The sequence below is a fragment of the Aspergillus tubingensis genome, assembly GCF_013340325.1.
Source record: "Aspergillus tubingensis WU-2223L DNA, scaffold_13, whole genome shotgun sequence".
Lineage (NCBI taxonomy): Eukaryota > Fungi > Ascomycota > Eurotiomycetes > Eurotiales > Aspergillaceae > Aspergillus > Aspergillus tubingensis.
The window spans coordinates 1,399,866-1,422,308 of record NW_023336287.1 but is presented as its reverse complement, the minus strand read 5'-3'; the positions used below and the strand labels follow the sequence as shown (position 1 = coordinate 1,422,308).

General features: G+C 40.3%; 6 protein-coding genes across 6 annotated transcripts; 4 read left to right on the top strand and 2 right to left on the bottom strand.

The window, feature by feature from the left end:
* Nucleotides 1-1,060: 1,060 nt before the first annotated feature.
* AtWU_10774 (NAD(P)-binding protein) lies at nt 1,061-2,208 on the top strand (the record flags this gene model as incomplete). Its single annotated transcript, XM_035505878.1, has 2 exons — nt 1,061-1,227; nt 1,299-2,208. The coding sequence occupies 2 exons, from the start codon at nt 1,061-1,063 to the stop codon at nt 2,206-2,208; spliced, it is 1,077 nt and encodes a 358-aa protein (XP_035361771.1).
* Nucleotides 2,209-6,354: 4,146 nt separating this feature from the next.
* AtWU_10773 (DUF3176 domain-containing protein) lies at nt 6,355-8,407 on the top strand (the record flags this gene model as incomplete). Its single annotated transcript, XM_035505877.1, has 3 exons — nt 6,355-6,794; nt 6,859-7,028; nt 7,098-8,407. 3 exons carry the CDS (start codon nt 6,355-6,357, stop codon nt 8,405-8,407), a joined length of 1,920 nt encoding a protein of 639 aa, XP_035361770.1.
* A 4,352-nt stretch (nt 8,408-12,759) lies between these two features.
* On the bottom strand, nt 12,760-13,043 carry AtWU_10772 (uncharacterized protein; the record flags this gene model as incomplete). Its single annotated transcript, XM_035505876.1, has 2 exons — nt 12,760-12,969; nt 13,026-13,043. 2 exons carry the CDS (start codon nt 13,041-13,043, stop codon nt 12,760-12,762), a joined length of 228 nt encoding a protein of 75 aa, XP_035361769.1.
* A 1,581-nt stretch (nt 13,044-14,624) lies between these two features.
* On the bottom strand, nt 14,625-16,260 carry AtWU_10771 (uncharacterized protein; the record flags this gene model as incomplete). Its single annotated transcript, XM_035505875.1, has 7 exons — nt 14,625-14,816; nt 14,871-14,981; nt 15,052-15,327; nt 15,379-15,740; nt 15,800-15,951; nt 16,001-16,076; nt 16,134-16,260. 7 exons carry the CDS (start codon nt 16,258-16,260, stop codon nt 14,625-14,627), a joined length of 1,296 nt encoding a protein of 431 aa, XP_035361768.1.
* Nucleotides 16,261-17,029: 769 nt separating this feature from the next.
* On the top strand, nt 17,030-19,387 carry AtWU_10770 (3-hydroxyisobutyrate dehydrogenase; the record flags this gene model as incomplete). The annotated part of the gene is made up of 3 exons (XM_035505874.1): nt 17,030-17,068; nt 17,121-17,510; nt 17,561-19,387. 3 exons carry the CDS (start codon nt 17,030-17,032, stop codon nt 19,385-19,387), a joined length of 2,256 nt encoding a protein of 751 aa, XP_035361767.1.
* A 1,072-nt stretch (nt 19,388-20,459) lies between these two features.
* AtWU_10769 (tannase and feruloyl esterase) lies at nt 20,460-22,189 on the top strand (the record flags this gene model as incomplete). The annotated part of the gene is made up of 2 exons (XM_035505873.1): nt 20,460-21,484; nt 21,550-22,189. The coding sequence occupies 2 exons, from the start codon at nt 20,460-20,462 to the stop codon at nt 22,187-22,189; spliced, it is 1,665 nt and encodes a 554-aa protein (XP_035361766.1).
* Nucleotides 22,190-22,443: the final 254 nt, after the last annotated feature.

Sequence of the window (22,443 nt, the reverse complement as noted above, 5' to 3'; positions counted from 1 at the left end):
TTGAAGGGAAGCAGTAAAGCCAGTAGCGCAATCAACACGCCAGTTCCGAAGTTTGACCAGTCATGGCCTCAATTTTAATTGGAGAAATATACCTCATAACCAGAGTCTAGAACCAGATGAGCATCAGGCTAAACCAATTGTATACTTGGCCCAGAAATAGGTTCTCTCTGGCCTTACTACCTCTGGCCGGCATTCTCCGAATTCCCTGACTCACTGGCGTGAAAATGGCATATCCAATATATTTTCAACTCGACCGTACTTTGTTATTTATACGGTACTGAACACCAGATTTCTGTGGTAGCCAGAACCATTCCGTAGAAAGCCGTAATTTTTTGCCGGTTTAATGGCTCTCTAGACTACTGCGAATACCTGCATAGTAAAATCGGAAAGCAAAATTCGGAATATGCGGGCCAGGGGTAGTAAGCCGAGGACCGCAAATTTATGATAAATGGCGGCTTCCAATGTGTTCAAAATCTATCATCTCCCTGCAGTCTCAATTTTCCAATCCCCAGACCTTTTCATTTCATTGTCATTTCATTACCATTGCAGAGGCAAGTCCGCGATCATGCAGTTGTTTCGGTATACAAGGCCCAAGGGCCCTATAGCCGTACCTACCACATCCCAGAAAAGCTGCCACTTGGGAGCAAAACCACGAATTCTCATAATAGGCGCAGGATACCGTGGCTATTCTTACGCTGAGCCAATTCACAGTTCTGGCGAAGGCATTGTCGCCGCAGTAGCTGAGCCATCTGAATTCAAGAGGCGAGCATTCGGCGAAAGGTTCATCTGGGGGACAGGTAAGCCACTTGAAGGCCAGGCTTTTTCTAGCTGGGAGGATTTCATCAGCTATGAAGTCAATCGAAGAGAGTTGGAACGCTTGACAGGGACGGTGACGGACCCAGGGATAGATGCAGTATTTGTATGCCTATTGGATGAACTTCATGCAACAGTTGTCCAGGCTGTGGCACCACTGGGGCTACATATTATGTGTGAGAAGCCGCTAGCAACGCGGCTGAGTGACCTTCTTTGTATTTATGGGACTCTCTTGAAATCATAGGAGATGTTGCAGACTGAAGCAATCTTTGCTGTTGGCTTGGTTTTACGGCATAGCCGCCCCCAGGTTATGTTACGGAAGCTTGTTCGAGAGGATCGAGCGGTTGGTGATGTTATCAGTGTTGAACACACTGAAGCAGTTGCCTGGAAGCACTTCGAACATTGTTACGTGCGGTATGTTCCGCACAAATTAGACTACAAATTATCGCGACAGTTGCTGATCATATCCAGAGGTTCTTGCGCAGAGAATCCACTAGCGCACCGTCGCTCCTCACAAAGTCGTGCCACGACATCGATTTTCTTTTCTGGCTTCTCTATTCGCCGGCTTCTACATCCAATCCCGAACCGCCTCATCTCCCTTCAAAGGTGACTTCTTCAGGGCGCCTGCACTTCTTCAGGCAAGCCAATAAGCCCTCCGGTGCCGGTTCAGCCACTAACTGCTTGAGCTGTCCTGTCGAGACAACTTGTCAATACAGTGCTAAATCGCTCTATCTGCATCAGCATCTTAGGGCAGGCAACCGTGACTGTCCTGTCAATGCAATAGTTCCTGATATCGAGGATGTGTTTCGGAACCAGGGACTCCCTTCTGCAGCGAAGCGCTTATTGGAAGTTCTAGGTGAGGACTATGATGAAAAAACACCAGCATCTCAGGTTAGCCTGAGAAACTGGTATGGGCGCTGTGTCTGGGAATCCGACAACGATGTGTGTGATGATCAAATGGTCACTATAGAGTGGGAGGATGAACTTCTACTATTCCCTCAGAAACTGAAGAGTGAGTCCAAACAATCTTCTTTGTCGTTGAAGCAGCAGTCTTACACAGGCAACCTAGGCACTGAGCCTCAGTACCGCCCTGCAAAAATCGCCCAGTTCCATATGGTCGCTCTCACAGACGCTATCAGCAGGCGTCGTGGACGTATATCAGGTACCACAGGGGAGATTGTTTACGATGCAGCCACTATTCGTGTGAGCGACTTCTGCTCTGGCTCCGAAGTGGTGTATAATATGTCCTCTGCCAAAGGTAGTCACGATGGGGGGGATGACGGTCTTGCATTGTCATTTGTAAGAGCGGTGGCCAAGGTGAAGAGCGGCGATATGGGCGTTTTGGAAGCTCAGAGGACTTTCTTGACCTGTACCGTGGAAGAACTTATTTATTAATTTTTATTATATTTCCTGTAGAAAGAACACTACCTATATATAAGAATTATAATAAGATTATTAATTATAATACTATTTTTTTTTCTTTTTTACTGGCTCGGCGGAATCACACAGATCTAAATATATTAATATAATATTATTTTTTTGATTATTTTATCTTATTTTAATATTATTATTATTTTTATAATTTATTATTTACTACATAACCTCTACTTTCTTATAAATAACTGTAGATATGTGTATAGATTATTATATATTAAGATTTTTATAAAAAAATATTTCTTAAAAATATATAATCTAGATAAAATAAATAATATTAAATATTAAAATAATTATTAGAATAAATATAATTATATACTAGATACTCAGGTTATCTATGAATAATCTTTTATTTTATTTTACCAGAGTATCTAGATAGCTATTAATATAATTTATTCTTTTATTATAATTTATATTTTTATTTATTTATTTTACTTATTATTTATTTACTTTAGTTTTATTACTTTATTAATAATATTATATCTTAATATTAAATAACAAGTATATATAGTTTAAGCTTTCTAGACTATAGAATATATAGAATTCTTAAAATTTATTATAAAAATATTAATATATTATTTTATATAATGCTTATTGGGGTAATACTTATTATTATAATATTTATTTTTATAATATTTAATAAACTTAATTAGATTTAGGCTTAAAGTCTGTAGAAAAAAATATTAACACAATTTAAATTTTTATTATATATATCAATTAAAATTAGAGAAAAATACTATTATTTTTAGATACTTATCACTCTATAAAATGATTAATTAAAGAAATAAGAATTATATTATTATATTTCCTGTAAAAAGCTCTATTTAATAATATTATTTATAAACTTATTAGATGTCATTTGACTGTTGTCCTGTTGTGAAGATTTTCCTACTAGAATATAGTATAAGCTTATATTAAAAAATAAGACCTTGCTAATATAATCATAAAAGTTATATTATATAAATAATAAAATAAAAGATACAGATGAAAAAGATTTTCTATAAACATCAAGTATTTATATAGAATAAGTAAAATAAGTAGAATATATATATAAAAAGCCATAGATAAAAGATAAAAGACTTAAAATTATAATAATAATACAGATACAGGCAGGAAAGTTGCAGAAATGAAAATAAAATATAATATTATAATAAAATAAATTAATTAGAAATCCAAGTTCTGAGTTCTCTAGTCTATAAGTATACTAATATTCTAACTTAATATTATATTAAGAAAAAAGATAATATTATAAAATAAATTATTATTAAAAAATTTAATTATCTAGTCTTATAGCCACCTGCTGATTAACTAATATATATAAAATCTTAAATATCTTTAGACTCTTATTTAAACACCAGTTATTCTTCTTGTCCAACAGCTGATGTACTCTTGGAACCAAGGGATGATCCCTAATATATTTTTAATATTAAAAATAATTTAGGAATTACCAGTAATAATACCAGATTTAAAAGAAATCTGATAAATGAAATATACATTATTATTTATAAATTCTAACTCAATCTAGTGAAGCAGATAATCAATATAATTAATAGATTTTTAATTAAGAGGAGCGGGCATGATACGAGTTTTTATAATATTATGTTCTATTTAAAAAAAATTATAGATATTATAAAAATTTATTAATATTATTTTATATAAATTATATTTACTTAAATTAAATAGAAAGGCTGGAATATCTCAAGATTCTATGAATATTAATAAGTAAAATAATAACCAGGATAATAAGCTAAGTAGAGAACAGAAATAAAATAATAAATTGGATAACAGACATAGCAGCGGGACATAAAAGATTATATAATAAGTTAGAATAAAAACAATATAAAATAAATAAAATAATAATCAGTGAGTAAAATAATAATATACAAGAAAATATAGAAGAAGACAGATAGATAACAGATTAAATAATACTAGAAAAGAAAAAGAGAGAGAAAAATCATAAAAAAGAGAATTTTCTTATATATTTTACAGGAAAGAAAAATACTAAGATAAATAAGTATAATCTAAAAAAATAAAAGAAGTAAAAGAAGTAAAAGAAATAAAAGAAAATAAAAAAAAGTAAAAAAAATAAAGAAGATAAAAGAGTAGAGAAAATATATTTTTTATTTATTAAGATTTAAATAAGATGAATCCGCGGATCTTAAAGAATAATTAAAAAAGAATATTTTTATTTTATTAAATAGATTATAGAAGAGACGGACCTGCCAATAATATAATTATAATAAAATAAAATAAAATAAAATAAAATAAAATAAAATAAAATAAAATAAAATAAAATAAAATAAAATAAAATAAAATAAAATAAAATAAAATAAAATAAAATAAAATAAAATAAAATAAAATAAAATAAAATAAAATAAAATAAAATAAAATAAAATAAAATAAAATAAAATAAAATAAAATAAAATAAAATAAAATAAAATAATAAAATAAACTAGAATATCAAGGTCAGTATAAGTATGTTATATATAATACTGATTTAATTGTTAAAATTAAAAAAATAATCTTTTATTTTTTTATTCTTATTAAACTTATATATGAATAAGTCTATATTTTCTATATATATTTATCTTTAATTTCAGACAGTTTATATCCTTTTATATATTTATTTTTAATCTTAGTTAATTTAATATCTAGTTTAGGTGAAGAAAACCTCTACTCATAGATAAAAAGAAAAAAATTTTTTTATAAAAAGCTAGACTAGTTATATAACTAGAAGATCAATATAATATAAATTCATACTAGAGAATAAAGCTTCGTGAAAATAATAATAACAATTATACTAAGTAAATAATTAAAAATTTTAAAAAATTTTCTTATAAAAATTAAATATTTATATAAAAGAAGAAAAATAAGGAGAATATAATATTTAAAAATTATAAATAAAAAATAGAAAAACTAGAATTATTATAATGATAAGAACACAGGTAAAGTAGTTATAAAAATAAAAATAAAATATAATATTATAATAAAATAAAATAGTTATAAGTCGAAGTTCTGTATTTTTAATTTATAAATATACTAGTATTCTAAATTAATAATATATCAAGGAAGGGGTAATATTATAAATTAAAATTTCATTAAAAATTTAATTACTTAATCTTATAGCTGTTTATTAATTAATTAATATATATAAAATCTCAGATATTTTAGAATCTTTATTTAAATACTAGTTATTCCTTCTTGTCCAACAGGCAATGTACTCTTGGAACCAAGGAGCAACCCCTAACATTTTTTTATCTTAAGCTGACTGTTAGGTTGCAGTCAGGTTATAGTTAAGGTATAATAGTCAGGTATAACCACTCTATCCCTACTAGACTGTTATCAATATAAATATTCCTCAGGATATCTTTATCGTGAGAATTGCAAGGATTTAAGTCCTTATACGAACATGGTCTGGCAAGAAGCAGGCCAATGTGGCTGTAGTAGCTCCGTCTCACTGCTGTGCTTATTTGAGATGGGATTTTGCTGAGAGAACCCTTCGGGTTCACCTTCTCCAAAACTGTCCAGTGATGTAAAAGAATCTTACGATTTCCAGCATTTAAGCCAAGCGAAAAACAGTAAAACGATCCACGGCTTCTTTTCCTCTGAGGTTAGGTGAAAGAGTATCGGGGGGGTATGCAGTGTCAATAACAAATGTCTACCCTCATCTTACCTAGGTTCCATCACGGCGAACTCGCTTCCGTCCCCGCCACATAATTTAACTTTGCCCTCGGATCTGAACGTATCCTCGGCTTATGATTGGTTCAGAACGCGATGGGATCGCGGCCCAGATTCAGCTGCTAGTCGGTGGGCGCCAATTGGACTCCCGACTAACACCCGGACTTCACACTCCTGCACTGGGCTGAATGAGGGAAAGGGGGTCTGACCACCGACCTGACTGGCAAGAGCTGGCGGCGCCCAGACCGTTTCCGTGATTAAGAAAGCAAGCAGCCTTGTCATTTCCTTCAGCCTCATTGCAACCGCCCTCCCGATGGTGGTGATGGCCATGCCCGCAAGTAGGTAGTAAGAAGGGCGTTATTTCCCTCCCTCTACCGGGCTTCGATATTGATCATAACAAACCAACATATACAGAGCAAGCCATCGGATATGGAAAACAATAATCACGAACGCGAGAGCCAACTGTCGCTTCTCACACCTAAAGGCTCAGATGGCCGGTCAGCTGAGAAGATCGCAACAAAGACAAAGAAGAAGGGACCGTCACTGAAACAGGATATACAAGCCTGGTCATGGGAAACAGGCGGCGTGTTTCTTGCTGGAGCTACCATAGGCGCCATCATCGCGATCCTGGCCAGCTATGATGGACGTCGCCAGCCGGACTGGAAGAATATCTCCCTGAACTCAGCAATTTCCTGGCTCAGCACTCTTGCTAAAGCATGCGTCCTCTATGCAGTCAGCGAAAGCATAGGCCAGTTAAAATGGGTTTGGTTTGCTCAGCAGAGCCGACCATTATCTGATCTGGGGCATTTTGATTCCGCCAGTCGAGGAGTCAAGGGAAGTGCGCTGCTGTTGTGGGTGTTGAAGGGTCGGTGAGTGACCGGACCTTCATGGAGAGCTAGCTGAAAGACATTCTGGGTCCTGACCGCGGCGTAGTCACTTCGCCGTCCTGGGGAGCATGGCGGTCCTCATGGCATTGGCCTTCGAGCCATTCGTCCAGAATTCGATACACTACGTCTCTCGCCCCGTTGACGACCGCTCTCAAGTCTCCCTACTCGGAAAGACGGTGAAGTACAACACGGTTGGGCCGCTTATGGGAGGGAGTCGTAAGTGCCATTACACCCCCAAGAGCGATAACTTCCATATAGCATCGACTGACGCCTAACTCCTACCAGTCTTCTACATCGATCCTGTCCTCAAAGCTAACATCTACAGTTCCCTTACAAACCAAGTTTCGAAGCGCTCATGGGCAGTCCCCCAATACACCTGTCCCACCGGGAACTGTACCTGGGATGCGATGGCCAGCTTGGGCTTTGAAGCGCAATGTGCCAACATCACCTCCTACCTTCATCGGAACTGCACATCCTTGGGAGAACCCAGTGACATGAGCAATGCTACCATGCTCTATAATTGTAGCATCTCTCTTCCCAGCGATCTGGGGCTATGGTACATCGCCAACGGAGGCAACGCAATCCTGTCTGTAATGGAACCCGTGTCTTCCAAAGAAGCCCTCCGATACAAGGAAACGCCCTTTGAAGTAGTGCAATACATCCTCGCCGCGGGAACCAACGCCAACGGCACCGGTGGCGGCGGCCTCTCCTCCACTCTGACCGAGACCAGCCTCTTCACAGCGACCGAGTGCACTCTCGTGCCCATCGTAGAACTGTTTAACGCCTCGGTCTCACTGAGCATCTACCAAGAAAGCCAGATCGCCAAATGGACCGCCAATGGAACCGGTCAGGCCGGTATCACCATCACGCCTCTGCTTTCCTCCGACACAGGCCAGTACTTCCCGGAATTGAATCAGACGTTTGGATTAGGGGAGCAGGTCTGGGCTGCCATTTCATATTATATCAATAACGTCTTCGCCGGGCAGGTAAGAGCCGGGTCAGACAATTTCGAGTTTGTCCCCGCGGCGATCACTTATGCGGCCGCTGATACCCTCGAGGCAATTTTCTACGGCAGCTTCACGGAGGCCGGCTGCACGGCTGACGACCCGCTCACTTGCGCTATGGGCAAAGTGGCGGCTGCGATGACAAAGACCATACGTGATGACGCGTTCAGCACTGCGGTTGGCTATGACCAAGAGGCAGATGTTCACTCCCAGCCGGCTGTCGGGCACACCCACGTCACAGTCTCATTTGTTGAAATTCGATGGGTCTGGCTAGCGTTGCCGGTGGTTGTGTGGCTCCTCGGGGCAGTGACCTGTGTGGGGGCAGCCTGGAAGAGTTACAGAGCAGGAACGCGGCCTTGGATGACCAGCCCACTACCACTGGTGCTGATGGCGAACCGTTGGCAAGATCAGAATGGCCATGTGGACGAAAATGGGGTGGAGATGGCGAGTTTGGAGAACTCCTCGCCCGATCAGGATCCTGAAGTACATGCCTGCATGGAGCAAGAGAGTTCCCTGGAGGATTATGAGCAAAGAGCCAGGCAAATCTCCGCCAAGCTCGATATTGATAATGGGCGGTTTTCATTAATGTAGTGATGGTTTCTTTTCCATTTTCGCCAAAGAAGCTAAGCTATGAAGGCACCAGATATGCAGGGGACTATACATAAAGGGGTAGACGGCAACAATGTGACATTAATACAGAAATCCTTATAATGGGACAATAGTCAAATAATATCTAATATATTCAGAACTAGTCTTATTCAATAATACTTTATATATAAAGTACAGTAATATAATCTCCATATTCTTAATTAATCATGATATGGAAGTATAAGTATATAAACATAATAATATTTACTTTTATATTTAATTAATGTATATAATAACAATTTAAAATTGATATAAGATGTGTTTCCATGAGTAGCAAGCCGATTTAGATTTATTAGATGATATTAAGAAAGATCTTATAATAACAAGTTTTATTTTATTAAATTCTATAAGTATAAATATTGTTATAAGAATAGATAATATTTATTCATATACTTCAAATGCTTGATATCCTTCATATTACAGATTTATATATTTTTTCCTTTAAATCATATGTATTCGGAGTTATATTATGAAGATTAATATTCTATAAATTCTAAGAATCTTACATATATTGGAAAACCTAAATGATATATTAGTTTTATATAATATTGTTTTCTAAAAGGGAAATATTCATAATGATAAGAGTAAATATAATGAAATAGTATAAAGAGTATTCTGTTATTCATGAATTTAAGTATATAGATAGATTTTCGTAAAATATCATTCTCAACTATCTTATCTCTATGAGAAAATAATGAAATATTCACAGGTAATCTATAGATTATATAACAGATACTAACTAAACCTTATAACGGAACTACTATTAGTATAGATTTTCTATAACTCATAATAAAGATGTTATAAAAATATAAAAATATAAAGTTCCATAATTATTTATAATCCCTTCGTACCCAAGGCTGCAAGTATTGATAATAATTGTGAAAATTAATTTATCCCAGATTTGTTCTACGATAGCTAGTTATATATAATATTATTTATAATGAACTAGGTATTATTGAAAGCTTTGTTTATGAGTTTGTATTAAATTAATTTTATCATCATTCTATCTAAAAAATATCACGCGATGGAATTATTATATGCTTATAGAATTATTTATAACTTTAATTTTTATTTATGTAGAATATATAACTTTCTGGATTTTTAGGAAAAACTTATTAGAGTTGTTTTATTTTTTTTTTATTTTTCATAAATCTTAAACTTGTAGGAATTTTTAACTTTCTAGAAATATTCTTGATTTATTTTCAGTAATTCTATAAATGGATCTTTATAATATAAATCATGTTCTGAAAAAATCAAAATGAATCTAAATTTTAAATCTAATAGTGTATAAGTAGTAATAAAGTACTAGCTATTATTAAGATTTATACTTAATTAATATGTAAGAATTATAAATAGATATTAAAATTAAATATATGATTAAAATTCCTTTATCCAGTTATATATATAGGCTATAGCTTGAAATTATAATATAAAATAAAATAAACCAGAACAGATATACTAGATAATTGATAAAATAATATAAAGAAGTTTAAAAACATTCTTATCAAATTAAAGATTTTTTGTAAAAAATAGTTTTTTCATGGTGGACTATGAGCTTAATGAAAATTATATTCTAAAATAATAATTGGTAATAATAAAATAATATATTAAAATCTTTTTCTTAGAAACAGCTGTATTTAAATATATATATTTAATTATTGTATGTCTTATTATATAATTATTTCATAGAAATTATAAAAATTTAAAAAAACTTAAAAAAAAATAATTAACATTGATGTTTGAAAAATAATTAGAATATAGAATTTTTTAGAATATAAAGCAGGATCCAGCTAGGAAATAAAACAAATGACAGAAATCAATGTGAAATTTATAAAGAAAATAATAATAAAAATGAAATATACGGAGCAGGAATTAAATTTTAAGAATATATAGAATAGCTTAATTCCCAGGGAATAGATAGTGTTTCTTTCTTTTCTAGATCTATTAATTCTTATAAATACACAAACATTATCCAGACATGATTAGTTATTGTAGTCTTTAGGTTCTCACAGCATGGAGACTTGTAATATGATTTTTAGTTATTACTAAAACTAATAATACAATATATAATTTTTCTCATAGTTGAAATCAGCCTGCCTTTAAAATCTTATTTATAATTTTAAATTATATTATACTTAATACTTTATATTTAACCTGACTAGTAGCTGGTTATTTAGATTTTAGATATTTTATTAAATAATTAGTACTAGCTTAAATTATCTATCTACTATCCTAGCCCGCCAGTATCTTGATATAAATAATATTATATAATATTGATATATTATTTAAGCTTTCTAGTGGGTGTAAATTACAAAATTCTTACGATTTATGATATAATAATACCCGTGATATAATTTTGAGAACATAAAATGATAACTTTTTTATAAGACAGAAATTATAAATTCTCAATATAATAATCAATATTATCTATTATTGCTGTAATATTTACTACTATACTATTTAATACAAGAATAGATCATTATTATGCTTTTTTTCTAATAATATTCAATAAGTCCAATTAGACTTAGTAACCTTAAAAAATATTAACATAATATAGATTTCTATCATAGATTTTAATCTTATTAGATTTATGAATAAATAATATTATCTTTGAAGAAAAAAAATCTATAAAATCATTTATTAAAAGAATGAAAGCTACATTACTGTATTTTATATATAAAGTATTATTAAATAATACTGGTTTTAAACTTATTGGGTCTCATATAACTGTTCCTGTTCTGAAGAATCCCCAACTAGGTAACCTTAATAAAGTTTTATCAAAATTCAATAAAATTATATATTTTTGATACTATATAAAACTATTTCATCATCTAAAAATTTAGGATTCTTAAAATCTATTGATATATTTATAATCTATCAAGACTCAAGTTATTTGGCTGTAAAATTAAGAAAAATTTTATATTCTACAAATTAACATTATTATATCTTATTCTAAGAGATCAGTCACATACAGATTACAGAGACCCTAAAGAAATCTCATATACAATGCACCAACCCCAGTGGAATAGGATGTTTGGTTGGTTGGTTGGAAGAGGTGGCGGGTCAGAGACCACGCAAGAAGAAGAGGAGGCAAATGCTCAGCTGACCCTGGCTAGAGTAAGTGTGTCACAACAGATTACAGGGTGCAGGAGTGGAGTCAAAGCGGCGAGGGCATTGAACCTAATGAAAAAAGCAAACAAAGAAAAAAGAAAAAAACAAAAAGCGGGTGAGCACGGGCATACAACAGGATAGATCTGCTCATGGTCAGCCACTCAATCACTAAGGCACTAAAGTATTTTTCTCTTAATGGGTCATTGAGGGGCGAGGTCGAGGCTTGAGCCTCCACATGATTGAGGAGACTGAGAGCCTTGCCTGTAGTACAGTCAAGAAGAAACCATGGAAGCTATCTAATTACAATCCCTGAAATAAAAAGCAAACACGGAGATATGTAATGATTCGAAGCGTGTCGCAAATCAGAGTACTGCTAATATATACTAAATGCTGTGTCCAGGTGCGCCTGACTTGTAAAGAGCGAATAGCATAGCATCACTATTAAATCAGTCTCTGGAGTTTGGCCCACCTCCGGAACGAATCTGCAGCCTTGCCTGCAAGAAAGCAAGGTCTCCGGCTTTATTCGGATAAGCTGTGATGTTGGTGCTTTAAACAAGTTTATGTCCTAAAGTTTGATGCTTACGCTTTGTAATTTTCATCACTATGGTGTCGGAAAGCACTCCCTGAACAACGGCTCTCTACTCAGCTCTATTATCGCGTGTAGATACAGGTTGAATTAAACAAAGTTAGTGAAAGGATGCCGCAGCGCGGTTTTGGGTGTCCTAAATAACATGAGTATTCATCTACCACTCCAAGTCATTAGAATCCTATCCAGCTATATGTGAGGATCAACGCGCCAAAGTTGCTAGTTAAAATAGGGAAACTGGGAATCTCATCATAAATCTGAGTTAGGATAGCCTGAGGATAGGAACCGGTAACTCGAGGTTAGGCTAGGCTAGAGGTCCAGATACAGGAATGCTGAATAGGGAATCTATGGCTTAGATTTAGGTAAATTACATTAAGAAGGGCAAGCGACAAGTTAACCACAATGCATCGCCCGAGGCTGTTCGCGATATCGGAGCATTGCGGAGATGGGGTTATATTCAAAATAAGCAAAAGAAAATCCTGCTTGGATTCTATCCCATCTGAACCATGTCCACTTGTATTTCGGGGTAGTCTCGCAGAGCTAACGATACTTGACTTGTGTTTTGCCCCGCGGGATTTTCGTAGATCTATGGCCTAGTTCACGGGGTCTCTTTACCCCTTCCAGGAATATAGCTTCCTCCATGGCTACCACGCTGGATGGGAAAGGTCCTAGGTTTCTCAGAAACGGCGAAATCCTGAGACGGTTCATTCGAATTGCCGGTGTTTTCCCCTGTACGGGACTGATACCGAGGCTGATATTTGGCGCCAACTGGGACGTATCCTCCTCCGTGTCGCTTGGGCTGATGACCCTCATGATGTCTTTTAGATATGGAATTGTGTTACATTAGGCGGAGGACGGGCTTACCTGGTGTGGAGCCATCATATTTGAGCAGACGGTTTGTTGTGGGGATCGGTGTCAATAATCCAGGAACCGAGGGAGGAGGACGTAACTGAGAACAGACAGAGAAAGAAAGGGAGCAGGGAGGCAAGAACTTAAGGCATCAGGAGGCAGAGGGTGGAGGCTGCCTTGTTGAAAGTGGCAACCTTGGTCAGATCAGCCTCACGCTAACGCCGGGCCAGCCATTCATGATGCAGCAATGCCAGCCTTGCGTCTTTCTTCCCCGAGACATGGGAAAAGAATAAATTCAGTCGAATTTCCCCGTTCTGAAATTAATTCAATTGAGAGCTTAAACGATTTGCTTCTCCATAAAGCTCCATAAAACAGCGTGCACTTCTTCGTCACCTCAGCATTCCACACAATATGGTCGCGCCAAGCTATGAAACGCGAATCATTGTCTCTTTAGCTTTTTCTATAATAGCTGGAATTGTTTCTCTGGGATCTCTCTTTGGTTCGTGTCTAATAAGACGGCCGAGGCATGATCCAAAAGCAATACCGTTTAAATCTCTCTTCATCCTCCTTCTAAGTCAATCAATGTATCGGCCTACGTGGTGAATTTCGTATACCGGTCAGGAATGTCCTTGGCTGATAATCCATTCTAGACATATAGCATTTGCTGTTTATTCGCTATCCAGAAATCTGGGAGACGTACCACCAGAAACCGATGAAGCCATGATAATCATTGCTCAGATCTGCAAATATTTGCAGAGTATCCTTATTCTGAATGTATTATACCGGCTTATACATGCCTATAAGGCGCAGAATCGTAACGATAAGACAAAGACGATTCTTCCATCAAAAATGCACGGCAGTACTTTGGTGAGCCTCGTTATTATATCTATCCCACATTTCATTACCTGGTTATTGTCATATTTTGCATACGGCTCAGTCTATCAGCATACGACTTACGGGCTCCAACTTGCTTTCGACGGTCTCGTTATGATCGCTTCTCTACATATTATGTTCAAGATATTCACAATCATCCGGAATCTAAACAATGCCCGACGTTCTTCTATGGTGCGCTGCTCCCCATGGCTTGCTGGTTACATAGATGAGGTGCTGACGGACAAATAGAATGGAGTTCCCTCTCTCGCTGTTGGGGGGTTCTTCTTTTTTACCCACAGTCTATCTTTTCTCGTTGGTGATATCATGAGTCAGGGAACAAGCATGGAGTTCGAAATCATACATTTTCAGACATCAGTGTCTCAAACGATAGTGTCAGCTATCTGCGTAACGGGGCAATCCATAGGCATTGTCCATTGTTGTATGAAGGTGCATCATTTAGGCATCTATGGCCTACCAAGGCCAACCTCTGCGAACGATGAGCGGGCGCACATACTTACGGGCTCTAACGAGGAAATGCTCTAGGCAGAAGCTATCTAGTCGATCTGGTCTGTTTCCTTTTGGTTTACATGTGGCAGAATTGTGAAGGTGTGGCAGTTGGATTTACAACATTGCAGTAATTAAAGAGAATGATATCATGGACTTGGTGTTCTGATCTAGAGGTTCACTGCGTTGCTATACATTGGAAGTTCGATTAAGAGAGCCTTCAGGTCAATATGACTATTACAGTCTCCACCTCCCCCTTCTCATATTGAAAGCATCGTACAGTCCGGGCGGGAAACCCTTAGTGATAACACGCCATACGAGAAGAACCAGGAGGGTCAGCGGGACAGACACTACCCAGAAGATCCAGAAGCTTTGTGATATACGGATCGTAACAGGGTCAAAATTGAAAAATTGATTTCCAAATATTGTCTAGAGGGTTAGCAAGAAGTTTTCATAGCCACAAATGGGATAGATAGAGCTCACTGATACTGTCGACACTGGCAGAAATACGAGTGTAACGAACGCAATGGTGGCCATGGAACTGCTATCTGCCTGCATAATTCTATTGCCGTCTTGCGTGACGAGGTGGAAGGACTAAAGTACGTAGTACGTCTTAGTGTATCCATGCGCCTTGCCGGTATTTATGGAACAGGACAGAGCATACTAATGCAATGATATTGTTCATCCGTTTTTCAAGACCCTTCAAACGCAAACCAATGGACTGAAACTGAGTCTCCACGTGCGTCAGCATTCCATGTGCCATTTCAGTGGCATGGCGGTCCCCGTCAGGGATGTTCTCTAGGATTTGCTGATGGTGCCAGGATAACTTTTTCAGAGTGAGCATTGTAGCTTCGGCGTTCTCTTGGAGAAAGAGGATATGCTTTGAAACATTATGTAGCCCAGTGAAAGACTCCCTATCCTTCATCGTGGTCAAGGTGTTCTAGGGAGATCAGCGACTACCCAGGTACACTTGGCTAGAGGCACGGAATACCAGTTCGATCTGGCGAAACACATCCATCACATCCCAAACCGTATTGTCCATTTGCAAAGACAGCTCCTCGAAGATGATAGCAAAGAGGCTGTACGGGTCACGGACGACGTTGATTGGTATTGACGATGGTGAAATATCTTTTAGACGTTCTTTGAGAGATTTCGACGCCTCGAAACAGAGAAGCGTCACTTCTGGACCACAATTCGAACCCGCTGCCCATCGCAAAAAATACCCTGACCGTATCCACGTCGAGTCGCCGTGCTGCAGCTGTGGTGCTCCCGGCCTGGGATCGGATATCCGCGCGTTGCCATGAGCATCATGTCTCACCGTGATGTTCTTACACAAATAGTGGAACCAGGAGCCTTAATATGAAGTGCAAGTTATTGATCGGAATAAACATCGAAGATAGTGCTTTACATACAATTATAACCATTTATGGAATTCAAAGCCCCAAACGAGTGTGTTACCGACCGCAATCTGCCCGCAAGGAATGCAGACGGCGCAGCATAGTGATCAAAGAGCCAGAGAAGTCCTTCAGCAGTGGCGCTACTTGGCAAATCCAGGGGCGAGAAGCTTTATAGTATATTAGTCGCAAGCGATCCCACTTAGTGGGCGTACCAACATGATTCGAAGTACAGGTACAGGCAATTGCCCTATTTCAGGCACGGGGACCTTTCGCGGAACTAATTGATAACGACCTGAGCGTCGTGTTAGCTACAATATGCTGATTGCAAAGCTGGGACGAGCCCTGTTACCATCAGGCGCCTGGACCGAATCTAGTACGTCCACTGTGAACGTGCGGGGGTTCAAAAGCGTGGGTTTGCCGAAAGCTTCGCGCTTGAAAGGATCCAGAAGCGACTGATCTTGAAAAATAGATGACATATTGACTGCTTGATTTTGAGTTCTCCTTGCGGTCAAGACACAGCAATGAAGGGGCACCCACGCGCGGCGGGGTCAGGAAGTAGTAGAACGGGATCATGCCCGACCGGGGCTGGGAAACAAAAAAGATAGTTTAGTCAGAGTCAGAGAAATCAGGCTGGCACTGTAGAATCTTACAATACACGCGATTGGTTACTATTTCTGGTACTACTAGTACTGAATCAGCTCTGCATGTGATGTAAAACCCTCTCTTTACCAATATATATATATGAAATCCTAGAAAGTTCTTTAAATTATTTGGCTCTAGTTTAAAAACCGCACATGAAGGATTGGGCCTCAGTAGTCTGACACTAAGTATTATTACTCATGATTAAGATCATTCAGTGTGAGCCTGATTTCTCTGATCCCATTGAACGCACTAATTTCTGACCATCTCCCAAATGAGAACCCGTCACGAGGTGATTCTCAGCCTTGCGTCCTGGCTGACTAAGTCGCCTCCATGGTCCAGCTGAATTGCGGGCATACAGCTGTTGATCATAACATTCTGCCTCTCGAAAGCTTTGACACTACTTTTTGAAAGGCTCCTATCCCATGTCCTCTCGTCCTGATTGACAAGTCTTCCTAGAGAAATGCAGTCTGATCTTGAACTTGGCCATATCCATGACCACGACCGAGGTAGAAGCAGCACAGTCTCCTTGGTAGTAAGGTTCACTACGGGCGTTCTGATGAATATATAGAAGGGAACTAACTACCCAACACGTAGAGCGGAAGGATGGCTACCGATTTCGAAAGGCCGGACTCGCTCGCAAAGGTCGGTTTACTCGCTGCCCATTGCGGGCATTATACTGATCTTGATACAAAAGAGTCCTAGGTATTATGAGATATACCTGAACCCCAGATCTTATTCGGAGACACACCATGCGACCTGTCGGCCAGGAAGAAAATACAGATCCGTTGAGGAGTACCGTCACAAAGACAGCTTAGGGCGCGTGTGGATAGGTCGTGAAACCGACCGTTACTTGAGTGCTACGGATGGGCGACTAGTAGAACTGGTAGTTCAAGCGTCCGAGGCTATATGCCATGGCCCCGCCAACTCGACCTGGGCTCGGAAGAGAATTGAGGAATCTACCCCGACGATACTTCGAGTTGTGTACTCGCTTTTGGGACGACACCTTCAGAGTAACCAGGACGCGTGGTCAAGGGTTAGCATGTGCTTGGAGTGGCTTCCGTCCTGTGTGACCATCGCTGGTCTGGTAAGACAGCTTTTAGCTCCATGTGCATAAGCATGGCTGACATCATGTAGTTATTTCTGCCAACAGATCTAGGTGGAGAGTTGAGAAACAATGGCCATTACGAACAGTTCAAGTATCACTACTGGGGCTATTCAACGGCTTCAACCAATCTTCATGAGGTCGAACCATCGAGCATTAACACTCTGCCGGGCCCTCGTCAATTTGCAAACGGGATATCAAAGCGGCCTCTACGTCCGAGACGGCTGTGCTTGCTTCAAGACGACGGGGGTATTGACATCGTTAACGTCGAAGAATGGGAGACAGTGTGTGGCAGCCTCGAGTATCTGTTCATATGCTATACCACTGAGCAGTACAGTCATGAGTCGAACGAAGACATGGATGAACTTCATCGCATTGCTAAAGCTGCTACCCGGACGGCAGGGGTTGCGGCTTACTGGATCGCGTGCAGCTGCATGCCTGATGATCACGACCAATTTGAAGACGTCTACCGGATCAGCGACGTCGTGCGGGGTGCCCAAGCCTTGGTGGTAACTATTGGTCCCTCTCCAGGTCTCAGCCGAGAGGAAGGCGAAATGCTTCGTCATCTGGGAAGTCGACTGTGGACCTTTCCTGAGGTCCTTTTAAGCCCATCGGGCCAACCGATCTCCATATACAAGCGTGATTGCCCCCCAAATTCCTTCCGGGTTCTGTCGAAGCGGAACTTCGCAATTGAAGCCTGGGGAGACACCACTGTCTCAAGAGAGCTTATTGATCATTATGAAGGTTCAATTATACTCAGCCCTCTCGAGCTGGTCTCCATCGCCTTACAATGCTTTCCGAACCGTGAAACTACGAGGTACTATAACGGAGACCTTTCGTACGCCCTGATGGGCTTGTTACGACGTCGTCCAAGTGTTAACCCGAATGACTCGGCCTTCGAAGCCTTTTGTCGATTGTCTTGGGCCAACGACAGCGATCGGGTGCTCGAGAGGCTGATATGCATGCTACCCCGAAACATCGACCAGCCTTGGTATGAGATCAACGACTTCTGGGGCAGTCATCTTTGGGACATTGAACCTCTTTGCCAAGTTGTCGGCTTCGGCGGCAAAGACACTGTAATTATGAGTGGTGCCTTTGGTGCTCCGATTCGTTGGACATCCTTGGAGCCGGTCAACATGTTGATGCGTAAGACGGCAAAACGTTCGGTGGCCAGATTTGTTCTTCGCAGCACTCCTGGTTGGATTGTTATAGGCGTGATGTCGCTAGCAATTAGCCGGTCCAGAACAGGAACAGACGCCTACCTTGCATTCACTGTGATCGGGTGGATCTTCACAGGCCTGTACATTTTGGTCATGTTGGCGTCTCCGTACCTAATATCCATTCTTTATGTTGGGAAGACATGGGCGTCACAGCCATGGCTGTTTGGATTTGAGGGGTACATGGAGATTGGTGAGATCGAGCAGCTGGTCTTCGGTATTAATCTCGGCCGTTTGAAGTGGAGTCCCTATTCCAGCGATCTCTCGCTGCATGTATCCCACAACGGTGAGTGCGTGGGCAAAGATCCCACTTGCAGAGAATCCACCGCACAGTTTGTGTCCGCTGCGCAGAACTCGCGGTATGGAGAGCTCAAGCTCTTCACCTTGGTTGATACGAATACTTTGACCGTCACCTTATTCCGGGCTCGCCGCCCGCCGGTGGCAATGCTACTTTGCGGCAGCGAGGGTGGTATGCAGCGAGCGCTGCTTTGTTCTTATGATTGGAAATCCCAGACCCTCTATCGCGAGAATGTCTTGCGGGTGGACACGCTAGTCTTGGACAAGATGTCACGGGTGGATAGATTCCGGCTTGGTCTGAACAGGCCTATGGCAGAGACGGTAAGGGTCACTTGCCGAACGTGAAGTGATGTTACATGCGCAAGTCAAGCGTAACATACATGTTCGAAGCGAAGCACTTTTCGGTCGTCGAAGGGGCACCAAGATATCTAATGTGATTCCGTAGTTCAGCTAACAAACACTCTATGGCAGTCTTGCAGCATTTCATCAAGAAGCTCATCGATCACTACGCCCGCTACTCCATGGCCCATGCTTCGCTCATGCGGTCTACTTCTTGTACTTCTTTACCTCCCGCTTGAAGATCATGAATGGGTAGCAGACAGTAGTAGAAAATGAAGCCAAGCACACATTCAGTGATGGACGAATGATGCCTGAGGACGCAGCACGTGGGACGTGATCACAAGTGTCTGCCTCAGGCGGCAACAGATAATAACGAATTTCTAGTATTATAGAAATGGTATTATCTATTTTACTATCTATTCTTTACAAAAATTATAAAAATCTATTTAGTATGATTGATATACTACAAGCAGAGATGGCCGACTCGCTTGCCGCTTACGTTAACTCTCATGATATCATGAGTATCAAAGATACTTTCTTCTTTGTCCACTTTGCCCGAGAATTCGTTCTACCGCGAAGTGTAAGGTGAATTCGGGATGGTCCTTCCGTCGGCCCACATCAGGTTATCTCCGAGCCGGCTCCCCGCAAAGTCACCACGAATACGGAGATGCGGGAAAGCTTTTAGATCACAAAAGCCCGCTTGGTACCTGGATCGACACTCTGGTTCCACTAGGCCCCACTTTATTACTGTATATCTACATAGCAAGCGGTTTCAGAAGTAGCCACGCGTCCTCACCAACCGGTTCCGAGAGTATGGAAGAAGACGTGAATTAGATTGGCTCCAGATCAGCTGCACATGCAGACGTAAATGCCGAAGCATGTATAAAATGTACTGATTTCCTGTCTCCAAATGGACGACGTCGGAACCAAGTGGCTTTGAGGAGCGACTTGAAGCTACTAGTACGGCCGGTTTCAATATAATCAAGTCAACTCTCGCCTTGATTACTGATACCACAGCTTGCACATTTCGGTGGCCCGCCGTCAGCCCATTCTACATATCCTCGTTCTTTCAACTGAGATGGTCTTTCTGCCACTAGTCATCGCCCTTGGGGCGACACTGGTTCAGGCCGTCACGGCTGCCACTACTCTCGACGATGTGTGCACCCCTGCATACATTCGATCTAAGTTGCCTGCTGATACTGTGTATCCTGGAATCACTATTAGCCACACAAATCTTTCAGCCAACCCTGTCTACAACCTCTCTACCAGCGGCTCTGCAGTATATCCGGCTACCACAATCGACTATTGCAACATAACCCTGGCCTACTCCCACAATGGCCGGGATGACACCGTTCAGGTGCGCTTCTGGATGCCCTCGCCGGACAAATTTGCCAATCGCTATCTCTCCACCGGCGGAGCAGACTACTATGTCAACCAAGGCACACAGCAGCTCCCTGGAGGTGTGATGTACGGGGCTGTTTCCGGTTCAACAGATGGAGGGTTTGGAGGCTTTGATGTTGGGGTTGATGAGATTCTGCTCCTAGCCAACGGCACGTTAGACTGGCAGAACTTGTATATGTTCGGCTATCAAGCTCATCACGAGCTCGCTACAATTGGAAAGCAGTTCACACGCAATTTCTTCAACATGACTGACAACGGGGAAGCCCAAAAGCTGTACAGTTACTACCAGAGCTGCTCCGAGGGCGGCCGCGAAGGGTGGAGCCAGGTTCAGCGCTACAGCGACCAGTTTGATGGCGCAGTAATTGGCGCCCCGGCCATCCGGTACTCCTTCCAAATGACGATGCACCTTTGGGCAAATGTTGTGGAGAAGACGCTTGGGTACTATCCCTCGCAATGTGAGGTCGAGGCCATCGTTAATGAAACGATCACCGCCTGCGATGGCATGGACGGGCGTATGGACGGAGTCGTCTCGCGCTCTGATCTCTGCAAGATGCAATTCAACCTCACCGAAGCTATTGGCAAGCGGTATTACTGCGCTGCAGACGGTGACGTCCCAGTGCAAAACTCGACTATCTCTGCTCAGGCGGTGGAAGTGTTCGAGACAATTCTTCATGGCATGAAAGACAGTGATGGCAAGCAGGTGTATCTATCCTATCAGCCTGGGGCGCTTTTCTGGGATGCTCAAACAACGTACAACACAACCTCAGGGAGTTGGGGTTTGAACATCAACTCCATGGGCGGAGAATATATCACAAGTTTCTCCAACGTTTGGAACTTGATAACCTTCCCACACTTGATAATGTCACCTACGACACGTTGAAAGAATGGGTGGAGCTGGGATGGCAGATGTATGAGGATTCCCTGCACACCACGTGGCCAGATTTGACACCCTTCTACGAAGCGGGTGGCAAGGTGCTTCATTATCACGGCGAACAGGATGGTAGCATCCCGACAGCTTCCTCGGTGCATTACTACGATTCTGTACGTAGAACAATGTATCCTACTCTCGGGTACAATGCAAGTTACGAGGCCTTGGGCCAGTGGTACCGTTTGTTCCTCGTTCCAGGAGCCTCACACTGCTTGAACAATGATCTACAGCCAAACGGCCCATTCCCGCAGACTTCCCTCCAAACATTGATCGAGTGGGTGGAGCAAGAGGTGGTGCCTGTGAGGTTGAATGGGACCGTCCTGAGTGGCACATTCGAAGGAGAGACCCAGGAAATTTGCGCGTGGCCCCTGCGGCCGATGTGGTACAATAATGGGACTAGCATGGAGTGTGAGTATGATCAGCCGTCTCTAAAGACATGGGAGTGGGATCTGGATGCATTTGAACTCCCTGTATATTAGTAAGATGTGGGAAAGAGCTTTTCAGGTCAGAGGTTGACCAGAGTTTCCTGTGCTCGGCGGAACCTTTGTATACTAAATATATTGTATATGCTATATCCCCAGCCACCATTTTCCAAGCCCCATTGCCTAACTGCACTTATGTGTCAAACCATTTCGTTCAACTACGGTCAGATAATACTATTTCACGTAATAAACCACCTATTCTATTCATATATAACGATAGTTGGGCAGTAATTAACTGATTGCCGGGGGGA